This window comes from Bacillus rossius, chromosome 13 (genome assembly GCF_032445375.1).
Source record: "Bacillus rossius redtenbacheri isolate Brsri chromosome 13, Brsri_v3, whole genome shotgun sequence".
In the NCBI taxonomy this organism is placed as follows: Eukaryota; Metazoa; Arthropoda; class Insecta; order Phasmatodea; family Bacillidae; genus Bacillus; species Bacillus rossius.
The window spans coordinates 5324761-5347280 of record NC_086340.1 but is presented as its reverse complement, the minus strand read 5'-3'; the positions used below and the strand labels follow the sequence as shown (position 1 = coordinate 5347280).

The 22520-nt window shown below is 38.3% G+C and overlaps 1 protein-coding gene across 1 annotated transcript in view; it reads left to right on the top strand.

Moving 5' to 3' along the window:
• The first annotated feature begins 667 nt into the window (after positions 1-667).
• The window catches only part of LOC134538586 (homeobox protein caupolican), a 130586-nt gene continuing 108733 nt past the window's right edge, over positions 668-22520 (top strand). The window contains exons 1-2 of the mRNA XM_063380011.1: positions 668-685; positions 732-1073. Coding sequence (XP_063236081.1) covers positions 668-685; positions 732-1073 — 360 coding nt within the window. The remainder of the gene's footprint in view (positions 686-731; positions 1074-22520) is intronic.

Sequence of the window (22520 nt, the reverse complement as noted above, 5' to 3'; positions counted from 1 at the left end):
AAAACACACAAAATTAAGCAAACAATTGCTGTTGTCAACAAGGATATGAACACCACAAAATATTCCGAAACAGGAATATGGTCAACAAACAAAGAACAACAAAGAAAAATGTACTAAGAGAACAAAAAAAAAAAACCACAAATGATGACAACACAAAAATATTAAACCCAAAATAATTCAGCACAACAGTTGAAACGAGACAAAAACACGACAAAACGAAAAGACAAACAAAAACACAATAGTTTTACCCAAAACAGAAACAGAAAAAAAGGTTCTTAGCAATGGCGTATGTCCAAAAACTTAAATCAAGTCATGCATAGAGACCCGGAAAATTCGCGGGTTCAATGACCTCCAGGATAGACTCCAATATCCTCTACACACTCGGGCAAATGCCAAACTGTTCATTTGGCTGCTGACTTGTGAGTCGTCTCGACTGGGTGGCCCTGTGATTCGACACTTCTATTGAGTGAGGGGTCTCTAATTGGCCCTCATTACTCCAGAATTAACTGTGAACCAATGACAGAAGCAGCACTAAGGTATAATTATTTGAATTTTAAGCATAACACGAAATGAACCCGCGAATTTTCCGGGTCTCTAGTCATGCACTCACTCCCATTGCACGAATCTTTTAAAGATAACATAACACTTAATACCCGTATGGAGCAATATGTACCCGTGCATGAAGGTGAGATGTTGTGGACCTGGCGAGCGTGCGTGTGGTGTGCCGACAGCTGGCCGTGCCTTCGACGCCGCCCCCGGCCGCCGCCCCCGGCGCCGCGACGGCCGTGACGGGGGGTCCTCCGGCGGCGCGCGGCTCGCCCGCCGCCCCCACCCCCGCGCCACCGCCCCCGACGCGCTGCTGCGACACGGGCCGCCCCATCTTCGCGGACCCGCTGACGGGCCAGACGGTGTGCTCGTGCCAGTACGACCTGCTGGGCTACCAGCGCCTCGCCTCGGCGGGCGTGGGCGGCGCCGGCCTGCCCGCGCTCTCCATGTACAGCGCGCCCTACGGCGACGGCATGGCGGCCTACTTCCCGGCGCTGGGCGCCGACCAGGCGCCCTTCTACACCGCCGTGAGTACCTGCACCCTCCCCGCGGCCCGTGTCCGGCTGTTCAGGAGCGTGTAGCTGTTCAAGAGCGTCTAGTATTTCAGGAGAGTCTAGCTGTTCAGGAGCGTCTAGCTGTTCAGGAGCGTCTAGCTGTTCAGGAGGGTCTAGTAGTTCAGGAGCGTCTAGCTGTTCAGGAGCGTCTAGCTGTTCAGGAGGGTCTAGCTGTTCAGGAGGGTCTAGCTGTTCAGGAGCGTCTAGCTGTTCAGGAGCGTCTAGCTGTTCAGGAGCGTCTAGCTGTTCAGGAGGGTCTAGCTGTTCAGGAGGGTCTAGCTGTTCAGGAGCGTCTAGCTGTTCAGGAGCGTCTAGCTGTTCAGGAGCGTCTAGCTGTTCAGGAGCGTCCAGCTGTTCAGGAGAGTCTAGCTGTTCAGGAGCGTGTAGCTGTTCAGGAGCGTCTAGCTGTTCAGGAGCGTCTAGCTGTTCAGGAGCGTCTAGCTGTTCAGGAGCGTCTAGCTGTTCAGGAGCGTCTAGTTGTGCAGGAGAGTCTAGCTGTTCAGGAGAGTCTAGCTGTTCAGGAGCGTCTAGCTGTTCAGGACCGTCTAGCTGTTCAGGGGCGTCTGGCTGTTCAGGAGCGTGTAGCTGTTCATGAGCGTCCAGCTGTTCAGGAGCGTCCAGCTGTTCAGGAGAGTCCAGCTGTGCAGGAGCGTGTAGCTGTTCAGGAGCGTCTAGCTGTTCAGGAGCGTTTAGCTGTTCAGGAGAGTCTGGCTGTTCAGGGGCGTCCAGCTGTTCAGGAGCGTCCAGCTGTTCAGGAGAGTCTAGCTGTTCAGGAGCGTCTAGCTGTTCAGGAGAGTCTAGCTGTTCATGAGCGTGTAGCTGTTCAGGAGCGTGTAGCTGTTCAGGAGCGTGTAGCTGCTCAGGGGCGTCTAGCTGTTCAGGAGCGTTTAGTTGTTAAGGAGCATCTAGCTGTGCAGGAACGTAAAGGATTTCAGGAACGAACAGGAGTTCAGGAACTACCAGTAAATCAAGAACAATCAGAAGTTCAATAAGATCCATCTATTCGTGAGTGTACAGCTGTTCAGAAATTCTACAATTTCAAGAATTTCCAGTTGCTCATGAGTGTACAACTGTGCAGAACGACCAGTAGTAGCTAAGGAATTTCAAGGAATGTCCAATAGTTCAAGACCGTCCAGTAGTTTAGGAATGTCTAGCTGTCTGAGTGCTAATTGGATTAACAATATTGATTAAATTAATATCATAAAAAACCTGCTTGGCAATAAATAATTTTCTCCAAAAAGGCTTGGTTATATCTGGGCACTGAAACTGTTGGATATTCTGACCGTTGGACATTTGACCAGCAATCTTGATATCTGTTTTTCACGGTTTTTAAAAGTCCTTCTAGGCAATTCTGATTTGGATCCTTGGTGTACATAGACTATGGTAAATTCCTTTCCTAATATCCGTGTTTTATATATATATATATATGTGTATGTGTATGTGTATGTGTATGTGTATGTGTATGTGTATGTGTATGTGTATGTGTATGTGTATGTGTATGTGTATGTGTATGTGTATGTGTATGTGTATGTGTATGTGTATGTGTATGTGTATGTGTATGTGTATGTGTATGTGTATGTGTATGTGTATGTGTATGTGTATGTGTATGTGTATGTGTGTGTGTGTGTGTGTGTGTGTGTGTGTGTGTGTATGTGTGTGTGTGTGTGTGTGTGTGTGTGTGTGTGTGTGTGTGTGTGTGTGTGTGTGTGTGCTATTGCTATCAATTCACTATGTAGTTCATTACAGATAAGTGAAATCTCTTTTTGGTCTTTTATTTCACTCGAAAATATTTTAAGCTATGAAAACGACTTTGTTATAATGTTTATTTTCAATTGGAATCAGTGTTAAGCTGCGCTGTATGCAGTTGTATTAAGTAATCGTTTCAAAAGTTATGAAAGGACGCGAATTCTTTATAGCTACAATCCTGTTAACAATTTCATTGCCCAAAACACAATCGAGGTAAATGTGACAGGTGGTTTAATACATATAATATATCATACACACATATATAAATATATCAAACGACGGGGCTCACAAACTACCAGGAAACTAGGCCATTGTTAAGACTACTTCCTCGAGATATATGTTGGTAAGTTTGCAAAGTTTGTAGTTGCTGGCATAAAGGTGGAGCCACCACAAAATAATTTTTTTTCTTTTTATAATTCGTTCGAAAATAAATTCTTCTTAAAAAAAAAAATAGCAGCTTGTATTTGTCGAACGAGGCTGTATATATAACACAGTGACAAGATCCGAGTTTTAACACCCGGTGCTTTTACACTGGAACGATTTTATAATGATAAAAACACTGGCCTTCTAAGTCTTAACGGAAAACGACTGTCGTGAAATGTACAGATGGTTTGCTTTCTGCGGGAGAGTTTTATTACATCCCCTTTTACCCCTCCCCCTGTATTTTTATTAATGTTTTCCGTATCGTCGATACAAACCACTACCGAACGCCTGTCCATTTAGTTAGTCGCGCAGATGCGCAGATGGGCCGGATACGAGGCTGCGCCGAAAACCGAAAACCGGTTTTGCGCCCGCGCGCGCGCGCGCGTGCAAGTCGAAACCTGTTTATTCGCGGCGCTGGGCGCTGTTAACGATGGGTGGGCGGGCGGGTAGAGTGGTACCCTTAGCTGCCTTCAGTCACGTAAGTGTAGGCACGGGCAGGTCTTAAGCCAAGGCCCCCACAAGGGTGGGGGGTTTGTAGACCCCTGGGTACAGCTCTGTTCACTTTCACCTCAGCGTGTGAAATAAATATACATACTCGCTGTGGTTATTTCAAAGTAAAATAATTTTATAAATAAAACCACATGTTGCTTACAGGTAAAATACCTATTATTTAGTAAGTTTATGTGGGATGCGGTATGCTCACTAACGATCGCAAAAGAAGGATGGCTTCGCTAGAACTCAAGGAGAAGGGAAGTTCGTCTTGCATGTTAGTGCTTCACAGATGTCTCACGGTATATCATTTGACTGAGTAATGGTTGTTTATTTTTTGAATTCCACCTGGTAAAAAAATTACGAGTGCTGATTTTACTAGCAGAAATTCGCAAATTAAATGTAACTCCAAATGTCAAAATGTAATGACTCATAAGGTAAAAAATCCTTCATGCAGAGAGCGGTTTCTCAGTATAGACAGAAGCACTTGAAGAAACCACAGGAATAATCAGGAGCACGCGGAGAAAACCATCATCATATTTACTTATAAAATAGTAACCATGATCATACACTGTATTTTCTAGTCAAATAAATTATAAAAAAAGAGTGTAGGTAAGAAATAACCATAAAATTAAAAAGTAGTACGTGACTGTGAAATTTTGATTTGGGGGGTGTGGGTGTCTCCGATCCTGGGTCCTGGGCCCGTAATCGATTTGGGGGGAGGGGGGGGGGGTGGACATACCTGAAGCCGTTTTCCGTATCCTCTTAACCCTGCTCCGAAAACACACGGGTCTTTACGACAACCTTTGAAAGATGAAAACTCAAGCAAAAGCGGAAGCTTGATTAAAAAAAAGATTTCCACGGAAATACGGTAGTATCCAAATTATAACACTTTCACTATATCGTGTTTTGTAAATTATTTTAAATAAATTTATAAAAAACGGCCATATTTTATTGTTCACAGAGGTTTTTTTTTTCCTACGAAACAAGTCCTGTACATAATACTTTTCGCGAACTTGGTGGAACTTTTTTTTTATTTCAGTCCTAGCATGTAGGTACTGAAAGCATAAACTCGTATGGCATAGAGTTTTGGTTTAGCCGTTCGTGTGTAGCTTTCGACTTAAAATTATTTTATTTTTTTGCGTATCCAGAAATCACAGAAACCCGAGTTTTTCAGGGTTTTTTTGTGGAAAAATATAATTTTTATTGATTTATGAATGAAACACAAAAAAAATAAAAATAAAGAGTTTTAAGCCGAAGGGTACATTCGAATGGTTAAAACAAAACTGAATACCACGTGTTTTCTGCTTTCAGTGTGTTATTGCGAGGACTGACATAAAAATTTGTCATTTAGTTGTTGAAAAACCATCAAATAAGAAATTGTTTGAGACCCTGTCACACTGACAAATTTTCGCTTTCATTTTCTACCAATATGTTGTGTCAAATAATGTTGGAGGGTTATGACGTCACCGAAAACGTCACTAGCTCACCCATGTTATTTTGACAAGTTGAATGACTTGAGTTTCCATAAAATATTTTGCATATAGGATGTAGATTGCAATCAGCCAATCAAAATCGTGCCTAGTGAAAAAGGAAATTACATCCGTTTCCGTCGCAACGCATCTTTAAAATGACGAAGAAAACATGGGCTATTAAAGTGATTATAAAAATGAAATAACTAAAATAATGTTAAGATGAATGTTGCATGCGGAATAATTTTATGTGTGAAAAGGAAATTAAGTGTCTATGATTTTAAAAATATCAGTGAACTTTTATTTTATTATGTAACAAAAATTATTGTTAAATTTCATTTACACGTGTTTAAAATATAAAAAATAAAATGCAAAAGTAGCATAAAAAGTTCAAAAATTCCATCGAGCACCGTAATACATTATATAGTTTCAAAATGAGACAAAAATTAAAAAGTTTGAAATAGCTCAGACAAAAAAAAACTCGAATAGTGCGACAGATCAGCTGTCCATATTTATTTGACGGAAATAATTGGAAGTAATTTTCAGTTCAGCACTACCTCTCCAGCTCTATTAGCAAATACAGTTGGGGACAAATATTTGACAATGTGACAGTGCCTGGAGCAGAAAAAATAAGTCATTTGACAGAAATTTCGGAGAAACGACTTTCAGTGAAGTGCCTTTCGTTCAAGTGTCTGTTACCAGATTCAGGACATATTCCCAGTGACATAAATGTTAAAGTTCTCGTTCTAGTGCCTTTCTGTCAAGCGCCTTTCTGTCTAGTACCTGTTACTAGATTCAAGACATATTCCCAGTGACATAAATATTAAAGTTTTCTGTCTAGTGTCTTTCTGTATAGTTCCTTTCGTTCTAACGCCTGTTACCAGATTCAAGACACATTCCCAGTGACATAAATATTAAAGTTTTCTGCCTAGTGCCTTTCGTTCAAGTGCCTGTTACCAGATTCAGGACATATTCTCAGTGACATAAATGTTAAAGTTCTCGTTCTAGTGCCTTTCTGTCAAGCGCCTTTCTGTCTAGTACCTGTTACTAAATTCAAGACATATTCCCAGTGACATAAATATTAAAGTTTTCTGTCTAGTGTCTTTCTGTCTAGTTCCTTTCGTTCTAACGCCTGTTACCAGATTCAAGACATATTCCCAGTGACATAAATATTAAATTTTCTGCCTAGTGCCTTTCGTTCAAGTGCCTGTTACCAGATTCAAGACATATTCCCAGTGACATAAATATTAAATTTTCTGCCTAGTGCCTTTCGTTCAAGTGCCTGTTACCAGATTCAAGACATATTCCCAGTGACATAAATATTAAATTTTCTGCCTAGTGCCTTTCGTTCAAGTGCCTGTTACCAGATTCAAGACATATTCCCAGTGACATAAATGTTAAAGTTCTCGGTATAGTGCCTTTCGGTCAAATTCATTTCGGTCTAGTGATTTTCGCTCTACTGCCGCATCCCCATACGCAAGGCACTTTTTTTTTTTTTAGTGTTTCAGCTGTCATTTGTTCTACCACGCTCCATGCCTCCGGAATCACAAGGTGCTTCCGATGCCATGAATACCTTCAGCTTTCGAGATGGCCATGGATAACCCGCGCCACACCAGCGCTACCTATTGTGCGGCGGACGACAATTCTAGTGTAAATGTGTAGCTGTCGTTGGCTGGTAATTGTTTTGTTTTACCTGTTTACACGTCACGCTCAGCTTCTCTGTTGAAACAGGATGACCGCCAAAACATGTGTTTCTCAATACAGACCCCAACAAAATAGTTAGTGGTGAACGCAAAATAATTTCGTAGCCTCAACAAAACCATTTATTTTGAAAAACAACAAAAATGCTATTATAGTAAATCACGTAGTGGAAACAACACAAATTGGTCGTAAACATCAAATATTTGGTAGATTACTATCCGGAAAAGAAATACTTTTTTCTCCAGTGTGCATTGGTTCTAAATTCTACATAGTTCAGTTGGTTTGGTTAACTACGTGTGCTTTTTTTTTTTTTTTTTTTTTTTACGTAAAACAAACTCGTTCTATAGGTTACGTGCGTAAAACAGCTAGAATCGAACTAATAAAGTATCGAGGTTTTAAAGCCCAAATAAGGCTTGTATGAGTCATGGAAAAGCATTGCAGCTTAAAAAATTCATATATCAGACACTTTTTCTTTGATACGTTTCTTAATGCTGAATATTCTTGAACACGTGATAAATTTGGAAAATAACTTAAGTATTACCATTTATATATTTTATAAGCGTTTTCGGTTGGACATCCGAAATTTATGTGGCTACCATCGCAAACTGAGAAACAATTTTAAAAATTTTTGATTGACGAAGGCAGGCTGAAAATTAATCTTCTGGACAATCACCAGGAAACTCGAGTTCGTAAAACACCTTTGTCTCAATATATGGAAAATGTGTTGTACCCTCCTGCTCGCCTATCATGTAGTTTTTAAATTTATAACCTAAACAAAATACGATATTACTAAGTGCTTTTAATAATTCCGGACACTTATTTTGCAATGCTCAGATAATTATTTAGTGCGAACATGAAAACTAACCATGAAAAGATATGCCCAGTAGCTAGCAAATAAGTTAAATTAAAATGTTATATTGTTATCCAGTTTTTACTATAATATTATGAAGAAAACAATAAATTCACTAAAAAAAAATCTTGAAAATTTCTTTAGAACATTGTACACTGATTTTAATAAGTTAATCGCAATAATCCGAGTACAAAATTGCCAAACCATTGTTCCTATAAGCATTCGAATCCTGTAAATTCCGTTCATTTGTTTGCCAGTTGCATTAATCTTAGAAATATTATTTTGCGTTTAACTTCTCCGTTTGAATTCCCGAATTACCATCAAAATATTGTTCTAAAGGGCAAAGATTTTTAAAAAATGTTTGTTTTCAGTTCATTTTCATGTGCACAAACGTCATACGAGAACACAAAACTTTGTGTCTTTTGATAGAATTACAACTCAGAGAAACACTGGAAAAATACATTAAAAATGTACAGTCTTAAATTGTTTGCATTTTCTACTGGATTCGGATTCTTAATGCTTCTTGTTGTCCCATTTCCTTCATTAGTTAAAGTTACATGAAAACTGCGCACATAATAACCATGATATATATTTAAAAAATCAAGGCGAATTAATAAAGATCGCAAGGCTTTCGCGGCCAATGTCTGAAGTTGCTTGGATTCTGGGTCGTAGCCGCGTCCAAGGCGAATATATCACAGACGTTTCGGTCGACGTTGCAGTCGCCATCATCAGGGCAGAGTTACCTACTGATACTCAAATAAAATTTTTAATATTCGATTATCATTCCCATGGTTTAAAAAAGAGTTTGATGTATTAAAAAATCAATCAATTCATTAAATATTTCGTAATCGCGACCATATATATATTCAGTATTTTTTTTCAAAAACGTATTTTCATACATGCAAAAAAATAACCATGGCAATGTGTTGTAAAAATATACAGTTTTCTTGTAGTATTAAAAATTATTTCTTGGCAAGTGGTTTACAAAATTTTTTTTTTTGTAAAAGTAAAAAAAAAAAAATGTTTTCTGTGCAGCCCAACGAGATTTTAACTTGATCTGAGGCTTCCAAAAAAGCACTTTCGCAGCAAACTGTCTGTAATAGCTCCTTTGCCCGCACGCCGCCAAGAAATTAACGGCCAGTTCACGAAGATGCTTTCTGTCGGATTTATTTGTTCCGCTGCGCCGCTACTTTTTGATGTCTAACATCTTAGCCCTCGGCATCCTGCATTGTGCAGGAGTAATTGCGTGAGTGGCAGGATTGCCACATGGAAAGGAAATGTGTAACAACCAAGGTCCTACCCATCTGTGACGGATAACGCGAATCAAAGTTCACAAAGCCAAAGAGAAACTTTATAGTATTATTTTTTTTAAAATGAATTTTAACTAGTTGGGCAGTATTTTTAATAAAATTCCTTTTCGAAAATCAGGTCCAAAGCCGGGGTTCAGCAAATTTTCCAAGAATTTTTTTCGCTTTTATCGGAGCAGTTTCATTATATAATTCAAATTTCGATCTGCTTTTTGATAGTCGACGTAACTGCTCCGGTAGCGAATTCTAGCGGCGGATGAGGAAACTGTCTGTGATTCGCGTCAAGAAATGTAGTTGAAAACACAATTTTCTCATATATTTATCGTGCTAGGCATTATTTAAAAGAATTATACGTTAAATTTCGTGTCCGATTTTTATATTATAAGTTTATTTGCAAAATGAGACCACATGAATTCGCCCGTTACCCAGTTTGGATGTTACACACCTATTGCGAGTACTGGTAAACTACCTAATATTAAAAAAAAAAAAAAAAAAATGAATGCAGCTTGTCTTTCAAGGCCATGTTGCTGCATTTACTATGCAAGGTATGACAGGCCATATCAATCCCCACTTAAAAAAAAAAAAAAAAAACAAGGCAACATCGAGACCGGGCTATTAACACGCAGGAAGTTACGTAAACTGTGTCGCTTATCTATAATGCCTGATGCCGTCAAATGCTGGCGAGTGGACGGCTTGTACCCAGTAATGTTTTCAAATCAATCAACGACCTCTAAAGATATCCAATTATTCTACCGATAACCTCATTTCGTCGGAGATCGGCAGTATTCAAGTTGATGGAAACGGAATCAACACTTAAAAGAAACAGAAAATCGTGTCCGCCACAAATTATTTTGTCAATGTAGACCCCTAACAATATATTTGGAGATTATTTCTCACCCCTGAAGATATCTGCCGCAATGCAGAGCGAAACATCGATACAATCGAACACTTATATGTGGCTTAACCAGGAAACATTGCAATATACATTAAGAAAATAATTAACTTCAACCAAGTTTTTATTAGTGACAAAAAATACTACCGTCACTAATCAATCATGGACAGCAATAAATATTCAATTTTTGTGAAAACCAAATATTTAGGTAGGGTCAAAATAGGCAATATACTTTGGGATCGTTACAACATTTTTTTAAAACCACCACAAAAACAATATAACTATGTTTAACAAATAACTTGAGTTATTTTTTTTGTAGGGAACAAACACCTCTACAAACTTTTTTTTTTTCAAGTTTGTCACTATGCGTATACAAATTTTTACTCAATTGTTTAAATGCCTTTAACTACACGTTAAAACTTTTAATTTTAAAGCATCCAACAAATTAAGTATATTTAGATACGCGTTTGTTAGCATTTTAAATACTAAGGATGTACCGAAATTTTTGTGTAATGCTATCCGAAGCAAATAAGATAGTGATAAAACCAGATGTAATAAAATTGGGGTTAGTGTATTCAGAACATTTATTTTCCTGGGTTCGACGAGGAATAAATAACAGCATTAATAGTGAATTATAAATTATAAATTTTGAAAATTTCATATAAATGGATATTCTTGCACATAGCATTTGAGAATTTTTTTTAAAATTCTTTTTGAGATGGAAATTAGAGTCTTTAATTTACTTAATACGCGTATTTTACAGCTCACTGATTAACGGTTTCGGCATAACGATTCACACTTGGTAGGAGTATGAGAAAAAAAACGTAGTGTCAAAGTATGTTATTAGAAGAATATATTATATATTTAGTTATCAGATGATAAATATGTTTCATTGCTCTTGGGGAAACAAGAAGCAAATTTGTATGTGATTACTAAAAAAACAAAATTGTTCCTCGTTTTGGTGTCGTGGATTTCAAACAAATGGAACTGTGGTACCTGACAGATCCTCCAAGTATTGTACCGGAGTGTATATATACTATAATTAAAGACCGGAAAAATTAGCGGATTCACTTCGTGATAGGCTGAAATTCAAACATGTTTATAATTCTGCTAGGTTCTGCTATTGGATCGCGGTTTAACTGGAGCTCTCTGGGCCAATGAGAGACTATCGACCAAAGAAGCATCGAATCAAAAGCTACCCAGTGGAGACGACTCACAATTCAGTAACCAATGAACACGCGGGTTTACTTGAGAAGTGCAGTTTCTTAATGCTGAATATTCTTGAACACGTAATAAATTTGGAAAATAAACTTAAGTATTACTATTTATATATTTTATTAGCGTTTTCGGTTGGACATCCGAAATATAGGATGTGGCTACCACAGGAGGCTATCCTAGAGGTCATTGAATCGGCGAATTTTTCCGGTCCCTAACTATAATTATCGCACAAAAATCCCTTGAGCTGTTCCGTTGTCGGTCCCGGGCGTGTTTTGTTGATCGGCACCCTGGAGGCGTGTGGCAGTGTCCGGAGAGTCACGTCACAAATCTGCCCGTCTGGACCGAGGAGAACTGTCATGTACTCCTGAGGTCCACTGGCAGACGTGAAGCGCTTTCCCGAGACAGTTCGTGACTGATGCCCGCTGAATCTCCTTAAAAGCTGCGGTAATTACCATTCCAGACGCGCGCCACGACACCGCAAATGACGTGAAAAATATTAATATCTCTCTCTCTCCACCCCAACCTCCTACTATTCCTCTACCGTCCCGTCACTATCGCTTGTTTACTCTGCTTCTTTTTTTTTAATCGTCTTTTGTCGTGCCCGTAGTTAAGAAAGGAGGAAGAAAGAAAACGGGACGTGAAAAGGCTTGCAGGGAGAAGAAAAAAAAAGTCATGTGTCATGCTCGTAAGAAGCGCGCGCCTCTTTTCTTCCGACACAAAAGGGCCTCCCCCCCCCCCCCCCCTTTTTCCATACCTTCAGCGTTCAATAACAAAGGGAGGAGCCAGATACGCCTTGTATATAATTAAATATTAACTGTCACGTGTAAATGTTCATGTCACAACTCTGGTCTAACAGCTGGGGGGATTTCGGATGGATATTGGTATACGCGAGAAATTTTTTGATGTTATACTTCGTTGGGAGCGTTATGAAAGAAAGAAAAAAAAATGATGAGAGTGAATTTTTACCATGGGTGCGCACCATGCAACAAAATTTTAACAGGATGGGGAAAAAAAGGGACTACATAAAAATAAAAAATTATTTATTGCTTTTAAATCTTACACTTTAACTCTTTATATTGAATACTGGTTAATATAATTTAAAACATTTATTTATTGTTAATATTAGTGATATAAATTGTGTTTCTGAACTTTTTCATATTTATTGTTTTTCATCATTAATTAAAATTATTCTCTATTATTTTACGAACTTAAGTTATTAATTTTATAGACGAGTTTATATTAATATTTAATTCAGAGAAATAATTTAAATTTTTTATTTGGTTCAAATTATAATCTACCAACTGTATTTATAAGATCACATTGTATAATAATAAATAATTTGAATACAAATTTAAAGTTAGATTTATATAACACCAAGTAAGTACCTATAACTTCTAACCCATACTTAAATACACGCACCCAATTTTTTTTCTTTTCATTTAAAACTTTTATTCAAAAATGTTACAGCGCATTATCAGCATAGCTCGACAGAAAAGAAGGCTCCGTCAAAGCTGATGTTCCCCGCTGGTTTTGTAACCTACCCCTGAACAAAACTGCCAACTATAAAAAAAGAGTGCACTATGATAAATTCGTCATTAGGCTGGCACGTCTTGTGTCCATAATTTATGCTAATCACTCAAAAGCGTTGAAGAAGTCATCGCAGAAGCGATGCTCTAAAGTTCTAAACGCCATTCGGAGACAATACATCAACAAAAACTTTTATCCCTCTTCAGAATGGATTTTTAATCTTTATAAGGAAGTCTTTTGTACCTCAGTCACATTAAAAAAGGGTAGCGTACAAGAAAATTGGCTTGAAATTTGCTTTGACTGATGTGTCCTGTTTGTGAATGATTGCCACTTCGTATACCTACACGAATAGTGACTTGTGCAAGGAACGTTTTAATTATTTTTTAATAGTTTCCCGGTGAATGGTTTATCTTAATTTAATATGTGATTGATGGAGGATGTCAAGAGGCGTTTTGTTAAGTTGTTTTTTTTTCTTGTAAGCAAGAGCTGTTGGACTTAATCTTTAAAAAACCTTTTGAAGAGAATGTTTATTTCATTTTCTTGTTTTGATTCATCTAGCATACACAATAAATTAACAATGACAAATTTCATGTTGTTAAGCTCTTTGATTTTGAGATTTTACACTCAAGTGCAAGTCTCGTAAGGTATATACCCATTTATTTCAAATTGTTTTATTTATAGGGATCTTGAAGAATAATATCATAAAATTAGTTTTCATTGAATATTTAAAGGGTAAAAAATGCAAACATTTTCTTCCCGATGTATGTGTTTAAACCCTTAATGTATTTATAAAACGCCTTCCTACATGACTTACAATGAGTCAGTAACATCACTTTTTTGTATAAACTGCAAAAAAATATTGTAAACTAGTAAGACTACAAGTAGAGCAAGCAGCTTACAAGTAGTGCTTGTCTATCAAATTTATAGAGCTAATGATTTATTTAGACAAACTGGTATAACAGTGTCTTTATATATATATATATATATGAGAACATGCTGCATAAACTGTATAATTTTCTGCAGAATTGTTGTCGGAATAAGTATCTAGGGTTTCACTCGCAACGTTACAGAAATTATTTTGCAAACAATTAAAAAAAATTTTGAAACTCTTCAAATATATTTATATTACTGTGTGAGTTGAGTCGGAGAAAAATATAAAGATAACGTCGCACTTAATTCCGCGCATGACCGTCAGAACATATGAAAGACCATAGACTATGGAGGACACATACAGAAGTCACTAGAAAGGGTTTCCCCTCCTTTTGGTTTGTTAACCCAGCTCTCTTAGCCTTCGCCTTACCGCCCTGGGGCCCCCACGGGCATGGATGCGGATACGCCGCATACGCAACCAGGAAGAGCGTTAGGGCTTTTGGCTATGCAAAGGGACTGAGGCTACCCATCTCAGTTTATGCACCACCTCCGACCCCCCACTCCACTCAGCTGACCAGAAAGTTGGATGCTCCCTTTGCCCTCCGGAGTTGTCATCACTTCTGGCGCCTGCCCCAGTCTCCCGCATCACGCTGGGACTCCTCAATCACCCAGCGAACCCGCGGTCCGGTGGAGGCCTACCCAACCTCTCCCAGCTGGGAGGACACATACAGCGCGAAAACTACATTTTTTTTTTTTTTTAATTCTTCCAATGTTGAATGTCTTGCTTGTCATTAGAACTGTCGAAATCACGTACCGCGGCGACCCAGTACATGTTCCACGCAGCAATTCTTTGGGAACTTGTTGCCAACGTATTTCCCATCACACAGCTTGGGCCTTATAGAAATTATGCTGTAACAACCTGTTGAAAATGATTTATCAAAAAAAAAAAAAAATATTGGTTGTCTGTAAAGTCGGTTTACGGACGATAAACTTGACGTCATAACAAAACACTGATACAGAAATGATTGCATACTTTTATGAATAAAATTGAATAATTTTATTGAATTATCACTATTTTGTATGGATACAAAGATGGAGTGAAATGAAATCTACAATTTAACTGATAAATTTACTTTTATTTGCACTCATTAGTTCAAATAAGTTTATTACTTTAACGAACAGATTATTTTAACTTTAACTTTTGTACATGTTAGCTATTTAACTTCTTCCAATCTGTGTTATTCTGTTAAGGATAGAACGATGATAGAAAAAGGAGGAAACGAATGGGTGTGTTTCAAGTTTAATGTGCCTCGAAAGAGTCAAATCGATTGTTGTTCAAATCGAGTGGAAGAGAGATAGATGCGGCGCAAGCGTAAAATGAGCGTAACGGGACAATGTATGTAACGGGACAATGTGCGTTACGGGACACTTTTTCGTGCGTGCAGCCGGCGTTCATCGATTTATTAGACGTTGTCACGACAAAAAAAAATCATTCCACAAGTATTTACTAGAAAATTTCACACTGCATTCACTCGTACATTTGGAATTAAATATATTTCTGCTACTTGGAATTTCTTCGTAGATTTAACAAAACTTTTAACTGTAGAAGGAGCTCGTGCTTGGTTCATATCGGGCCTTAGGACCAGAGAACGGATACTCCAAACTGCCAGTTTCTTTGTTAATTAGCGGCTTACAAACCAGGAATCGGGTGGAAGAATAAACCATAAAAAAAAAAGATTTGGGGGAGGGGGGAAACCCATTAGCACTGAAGGGGCGGACGGACGGCTGTGGCAAGCCCCGGCGACGTGGTTATCTGCTCGGAGAGAGACGTCCTTGTGGCCTTAAGAACGGACCAGGGAGCGCGGGCTCATAACGATACGTGCTCGTCGCCTCATTAACAGCTCATTGTGAGGACCGAAGAGAGAGAGAGAGCGAGAGAGAGAGAGAGAGAGAGAGAGAGAGAGAGAAAAGATTCCGTGTGGACGTGGCCCAGCGACCAGAAGTTTTCCTCGAAGTTTTGTTGCTGCTTCCGTCTTTTTTTTTTCTCTCGGGAAAAGTTTGTTGAGAAGAAGGGGGTGTGTGTGGGGTTGACGAGACGTCTGGAGATGCAGTCAACTTCTCTGTACCGCAACGTCACGACGGAACAAGATGGCCGAACCGCCTCGAGACAGCAGCACACAAGGACACCCCCTTTTTTTCCAATCAGAATCACACGAGGAACAAACTCTCTCACCCCCCCCCCCCCCTTGCCCGACGGCAATCCGGCAACACAGCTTTTTTTTTTTCAAGACGGCCAACAAGGTTGTCTTCCGTGTGTCATCGTCGTCTCTTCGGCCGCTACTTCCCAAACAAGATCCCTCTGACAACTGTATGACCAGCAGTTTTATTTAACTAACAAGTCTTTTGCTCACACACCCAACCAACTCCCTCTTTGATCGCTCCAAGAACGGCGAATCAAGACCCCAATTATGTTCCTAAAGAGAGGGTGATTTTATATTAAAAAAAAAATATTATTGTTCGCTTGAAAAACCATCGGCGATTGTGGAACCCTCAGTTGAGTTAATCAGCAACTCCAATGTCCTCCATAGGTAATATACGCCTCTCCAAATAATTTATTCATACTTAGTTAGAGTACCTTGTTAATTAATGAAACCCACACTGCAGAGATTTTACGAATATAACCGTCGTTACAGTCTGTATCATTAAAACCAACCAAAAAAAAAATGTACCAATGGTCCATGCATCTTTCGGAATAGAAAAAAAAAATTCCGAAAAAATTTTTGCCTGCGTGGAACATGCGGAAATGTGCGATCATGATCCTGTTGGAACGTTTGAGAACATTAAACTTTCAGAATGTTCGACAAGTTTCAAGAACATTACACAAGTTTCAGGAATAATCCGAAATAAGAACTCAAGAAGCTACCTACGCCTACAGACTGAGCTAAAAAGGATTATTTTGTGTTGTGTTCTTGTCCGTGTTGTAGACAAAACAAAAAAATTCTAAAAAAAAAAAAAATATTGCGAAGCACTTCAACAAAGTGATTAAATATTGTAATTTCCTCAACAAAAACAGTACTCTCTGTGTTAATGACTTTATGAGTTTATAGCTTTAGCACAACATGCGTTTTATAATCGATACGAGTTCAGTATAGCCTGATTGCATTGACTACAAAAAACATTGTTTGACTGACTCTACTTGTTTATTTTGACTGTCATACAATTTTGGTGACGCTTTTTTTTAATAGAGGACTACCACACCCACCCCCTGGAGTGAATGTTATTTTGAAAACTATTACTAGACGAACAGTTCATTTTATGCCCGAATGTTTGTTTTTTAGATTTTCTTTTTGTATTTACGCCATTTTGAGTTTTTATACTATGTATATTATTCTTTTGTGGTCACTTAATTTCTTACTGCTAAAAAATTTCGGTAAAGGCACAGATGCACTTTATATATATCTAATGTTTTTTATAATACTATTTATATATCTATATATAATAAATAATTTCCACAGTCATAATTTTATATAGGGTGCCTAGTCGTCTCTCAACCTCCTTGTAGCTTAGATAATGAGTTTTCAAGCCATCAGAAATTTTTGAAATAAAACTTTAGGGGTAATAATCCTAAATTATTATTTTTTCCATAATTTATATTAACTGTTTATTATTTTAATTAATTCATAATACAACTTCCGTTAATTGTTTGTATTTTTTTATAAGTTTTTAGAAACTTAAAAGCCATTCTTATGTCAACCCTAGCATGACCTGTGAAGTTGCAGTATCTTTCTTGTAATATTGCACAGTATTTCTTGGCACGCAGTTTTTGACGTGACAACGTCTAATAAATCGATAAACGCCGGCTGCACGCAAGAAAAAGTGTCCCGTTACGCTGTGTCCCGTTACGCTCATTATACGCATGCGCCGCATCTATCTCTCTTCCACTCGATTGGAACAACCATCGATTTGACTTTTTCGAGGCACATAAAACTTGAAACACTCCCATTCGTTTCATACTTTTCCTATCATCGTCCTATCCTTAACAGAATAACACAGATTGGAAGAAGTTAAATAGCAAACATGTATAAACGTTATAGTTAAAATAATCTGTTCGTTAAAGTAATAAACATATTTGAATTAATGAGTGCAAATAGAAGTAAATTTATCAATTAAATTGTAGATTTAATTTCACTCCTTCTTTGTATCCATACAAAATAGTGATAATTCAATAAATGTTATTCAATTTTATTAATAGAAGTATGCAATCATTTCTTCATCAATGTTTTGTTATGACGTTTTCACGTTAAACTATCGTCCGTAAACAGACTTTACAGACAACCAATTTTTTTTTCAAAGGAATCTTTTTTTGTGAAAGTACAGTAATTTTTTTTTTTTTGCCCCTCTGTGCGTGTGTCCGCCATCGGTTGTCGCCGGACGCTAGCGTCTCTCTGCAGGGGAGTCGCCCCGCTATCTGGAGTCTGCGTGTGGTCCCGTCCGGCCGGCCGGCCAGCGTGGTGGGGGAGGGGGTAGCGCTGATAACATCGCGCCGCGGACCATAAATCGCCCTGGGTTCGCCGTGGATGGTATGGGGGTGGTGGTGTGTGTGTGTGTGTGTGTGTGTGTGTGTGTGTGTGTGTGTGTGTGTGTGTGTGTGTGTGTGTGTGTGTGTGTGTGTGTGTGTGTGTGTGTGTGTGTGTGTGTGTGTGTGTGTGTGTGCTATTGCTATCAATTCACTATGTAGTTCATTACAGATAAGTGAAATCTCTTTTTGGTCTTTTATTTCACTCGAAAATATTTTAAGCTATGAAAACGACTTTGTTATAATGTTTATTTTCAATTGGAATCAGTGTTAAGCTGCGCTGTATGCAGTTGTATTAAGTAATCGTTTCAAAAGTTATGAAAGGACGCGAATTCTTTATAGCTACACTCCTGTTAACAATTTCATTGCCCAAAACACAATCGAGGTAAATGTGACAGGTGGTTTAATACATATAATATATCATACACACATATATAAATATATCAAACGACGGGGCTCACAAACTACCAGGAAACTAGGCCATTGTTAAGACTACTTCCTCGAGATATATGTTGGTAAGTTTGCAAAGTTTGTAGTTGCTGGCATAAAGGTGGAGCCACCACAAAATAATTTTTTTTCTTTTTATAATTCGTTCGAAAATAAATTCTTCTTAAAAAAAAATAGCAGCTTGTATTTGTCGAACGAGGCTGTATATATAACACAGTGACAAGATCCGAGTTTTAACACCCGGTGCTTTTACACTGGAACGATTTTATAATGATAAAAACACTGGCCTTCTAAGTCTTAACGGAAAACGACTGTCGTGAAATGTACAGATGGTTTGCTTTCTGCGGGAGAGTTTTATTACATCCCCTTTTACCCCTCCCCCTGTATTTTTATTAATGTTTTCCGTATCGTCGATACAAACCACTACCGAACGCCTGTCCATTTAGTTAGTCGCGCAGATGCGCAGATGGGCCGGATACGAGGCTGCGCCGAAAACCGAAAACCGGTTTTGCGCCCGCGCGCGCGCGCGCATGCAAGTCGAAACCTGTTTATTCGCGGCGCTGGGCGCTGTTAACGATGGGTGGGCGGGCGGGTAGAGTGGTACCCTTAGCTGCCTTCAGTCACGTAAGTGTAGGCACGGGCAGGTCTTAAGCCAAGGCCCCCACAAGGGTGGGGGGTTTGTAGACCCCTGGGTACAGCTCTGTTCACTTTCACCTCAGCGTGTGAAATAAATATACATACTCGCTGTGGTTATTTCAAAGTAAAATAATTTTATAAATAAAACCACATGTTGCTTACAGGTAAAATACCTATTATTTAGTAAGTTTATGTGGGATGCGGTATGCTCACTAACGATCGCAAAAGAAGGATGGCTTCGCTAGAACTCAAGGAGAAGGGAAGTTCGTCTTGCATGTTAGTGCTTCACAGATGTCTCACGGTATATCATTTGACTGAGTAATGGTTGTTTATTTTTTGAATTCCACCTGGTAAAAAAATTACGAGTGCTGATTTTACTAGCAGAAATTCGCAAATTAAATGTAACTCCAAATGTCAAAATGTAATGACTCATAAGGTAAAAAATCCTTCATGCAGAGAGCGGTTTCTCAGTATAGACAGAAGCACTTGAAGAAACCACAGGAATAATCAGGAGCACGCGGAGAAAACCATCATCATATTTACTTATAAAATAGTAACCATGATCATACACTGTATTTTCTAGTCAAATAAATTATAAAAAAAGAGTGTAGGTAAGAAATAACCATAAAATTAAAAAGTAGTACGTGACTGTGAAATTTTGATTTGGGGGGTGTGGGTGTCTCCGATCCTGGGTCCTGGGCCCGTAATCGATTTGGGGGGAGGGGGGGGGGTGGACATACCTGAAGCCGTTTTCCGTATCCTCTTAACCCTGCTCCGAAAACACACGGGTCTTTACGACAACCTTTGAAAGATGAAAACTCAAGCAAAAGCGGAAGCTTGATTAAAAAAAAGATTTCCACGGAAATACGGTAGTATCCAAATTATAACACTTTCACTATATCGTGTTTTGTAAATTATTTTAAATAAATTTATAAAAAACGGCCATATTTTATTGTTCACAGAGGTTTTTTTTTTCCTACGAAACAAGTCCTGTACATAATACTTTTCGCGAACTTGGTGGAACTTTTTTTTTATTTCAGTCCTAGCATGTAGGTACTGAAAGCATAAACTCGTATGGCATAGAGTTTTGGTTTAGCCGTTCGTGTGTAGCTTTCGACTTAAAATTATTTTATTTTTTTGCGTATCCAGAAATCACAGAAACCCGAGTTTTTCAGGGTTTTTTTGTGGAAAAATATAATTTTTATTGATTTATGAATGAAACACAAAAAAAAATAAAAATAAAGAGTTTTAAGCCGAAGGGTACATTCGAATGGTTAAAACAAAACTGAATACCACATGTTTTCTGCTTTCAGTGTGTTATTGCGAGGACTGACATAAAAATTTGTCATTTAGTTGTTGAAAAACCATCAAATAAGAAATTGTTTGAGACCCTGTCACACTGACAAATTTTCGCTTTCATTTTCTACCAATATGTTGTGTCAAATAATGTTGGAGGGTTATGACGTCACCGAAAACGTCACTAGCTCACCCATGTTATTTTGACAAGTTGAATGACTTGAGTTTCCATAAAATATTTTGCATATAGGATGTAGATTGCAATCAGCCAATCAAAATCGTGCCTAGTGAAAAAGGAAATTACATCCGTTTCCGTCGCAACGCATCTTTAAAATGACGAAGAAAACATGGGCTATTAAAGTGATTATAAAAATGAAATAACTAAAATAATGTTAAGATGAATGTTGCATGCGGAATAATTTTATGTGTGAAAAGGAAATTAAGTGTCTATGATTTTAAAAATATCAGTGAACTTTTATTTTATTATGTAACAAAAATTATTGTTAAATTTCATTTACACGTGTTTAAAATATAAAAAATAAAATGCAAAAGTAGCATAAAAAGTTCAAAAATTCCATCGAGCACCGTAATACATTATATAGTTTCAAAATGAGACAAAAATTAAAAAGTTTGAAATAGCTCAGACAAAAAAAAACTCGAATAGTGCGACAGATCAGCTGTCCATATTTATTTGACGGAAATAATTGGAAGTAATTTTCAGTTCAGCACTACCTCTCCAGCTCTATTAGCAAATACAGTTGGGGACAAATATTTGACAATGTGACAGTGCCTGGAGCAGAAAAAATAAGTCATTTGACAGAAATTTCGGAGAAACGACTTTCAGTGAAGTGCCTTTCGTTCAAGTGTCTGTTACCAGATTCAGGACATATTCCCAGTGACATAAATGTTAAAGTTCTCGTTCTAGTGCCTTTCTGTCAAGCGCCTTTCTGTCTAGTACCTGTTACTAGATTCAAGACATATTCCCAGTGACATAAATATTAAAGTTTTCTGTCTAGTGTCTTTCTGTATAGTTCCTTTCGTTCTAACGCCTGTTACCAGATTCAAGACACATTCCCAGTGACATAAATATTAAAGTTTTCTGCCTAGTGCCTTTCGTTCAAGTGCCTGTTACCAGATTCAGGACATATTCTCAGTGACATAAATGTTAAAGTTCTCGTTCTAGTGCCTTTCTGTCAAGCGCCTTTCTGTCTAGTACCTGTTACTAAATTCAAGACATATTCCCAGTGACATAAATATTAAAGTTTTCTGTCTAGTGTCTTTCTGTCTAGTTCCTTTCGTTCTAACGCCTGTTACCAGATTCAAGACATATTCCCAGTGACATAAATATTAAATTTTCTGCCTAGTGCCTTTCGTTCAAGTGCCTGTTACCAGATTCAAGACATATTCCCAGTGACATAAATATTAAATTTTCTGCCTAGTGCCTTTCGTTCAAGTGCCTGTTACCAGATTCAAGACATATTCCCAGTGACATAAATATTAAATTTTCTGCCTAGTGCCTTTCGTTCAAGTGCCTGTTACCAGATTCAAGACATATTCCCAGTGACATAAATGTTAAAGTTCTCGGTATAGTGCCTTTCGGTCAAATTCATTTCGGTCTAGTGATTTTCGCTCTACTGCCGCATCCCCATACGCAAGGCACTTTTTTTTTTTTTAGTGTTTCAGCTGTCATTTGTTCTACCACGCTCCATGCCTCCGGAATCACAAGGTGCTTCCGATGCCATGAATACCTTCAGCTTTCGAGATGGCCATGGATAACCCGCGCCACACCAGCGCTACCTATTGTGCGGCGGACGACAATTCTAGTGTAAATGTGTAGCTGTCGTTGGCTGGTAATTGTTTTGTTTTACCTGTTTACACGTCACGCTCAGCTTCTCTGTTGAAACAGGATGACCGCCAAAACATGTGTTTCTCAATACAGACCCCAACAAAATAGTTAGTGGTGAACGCAA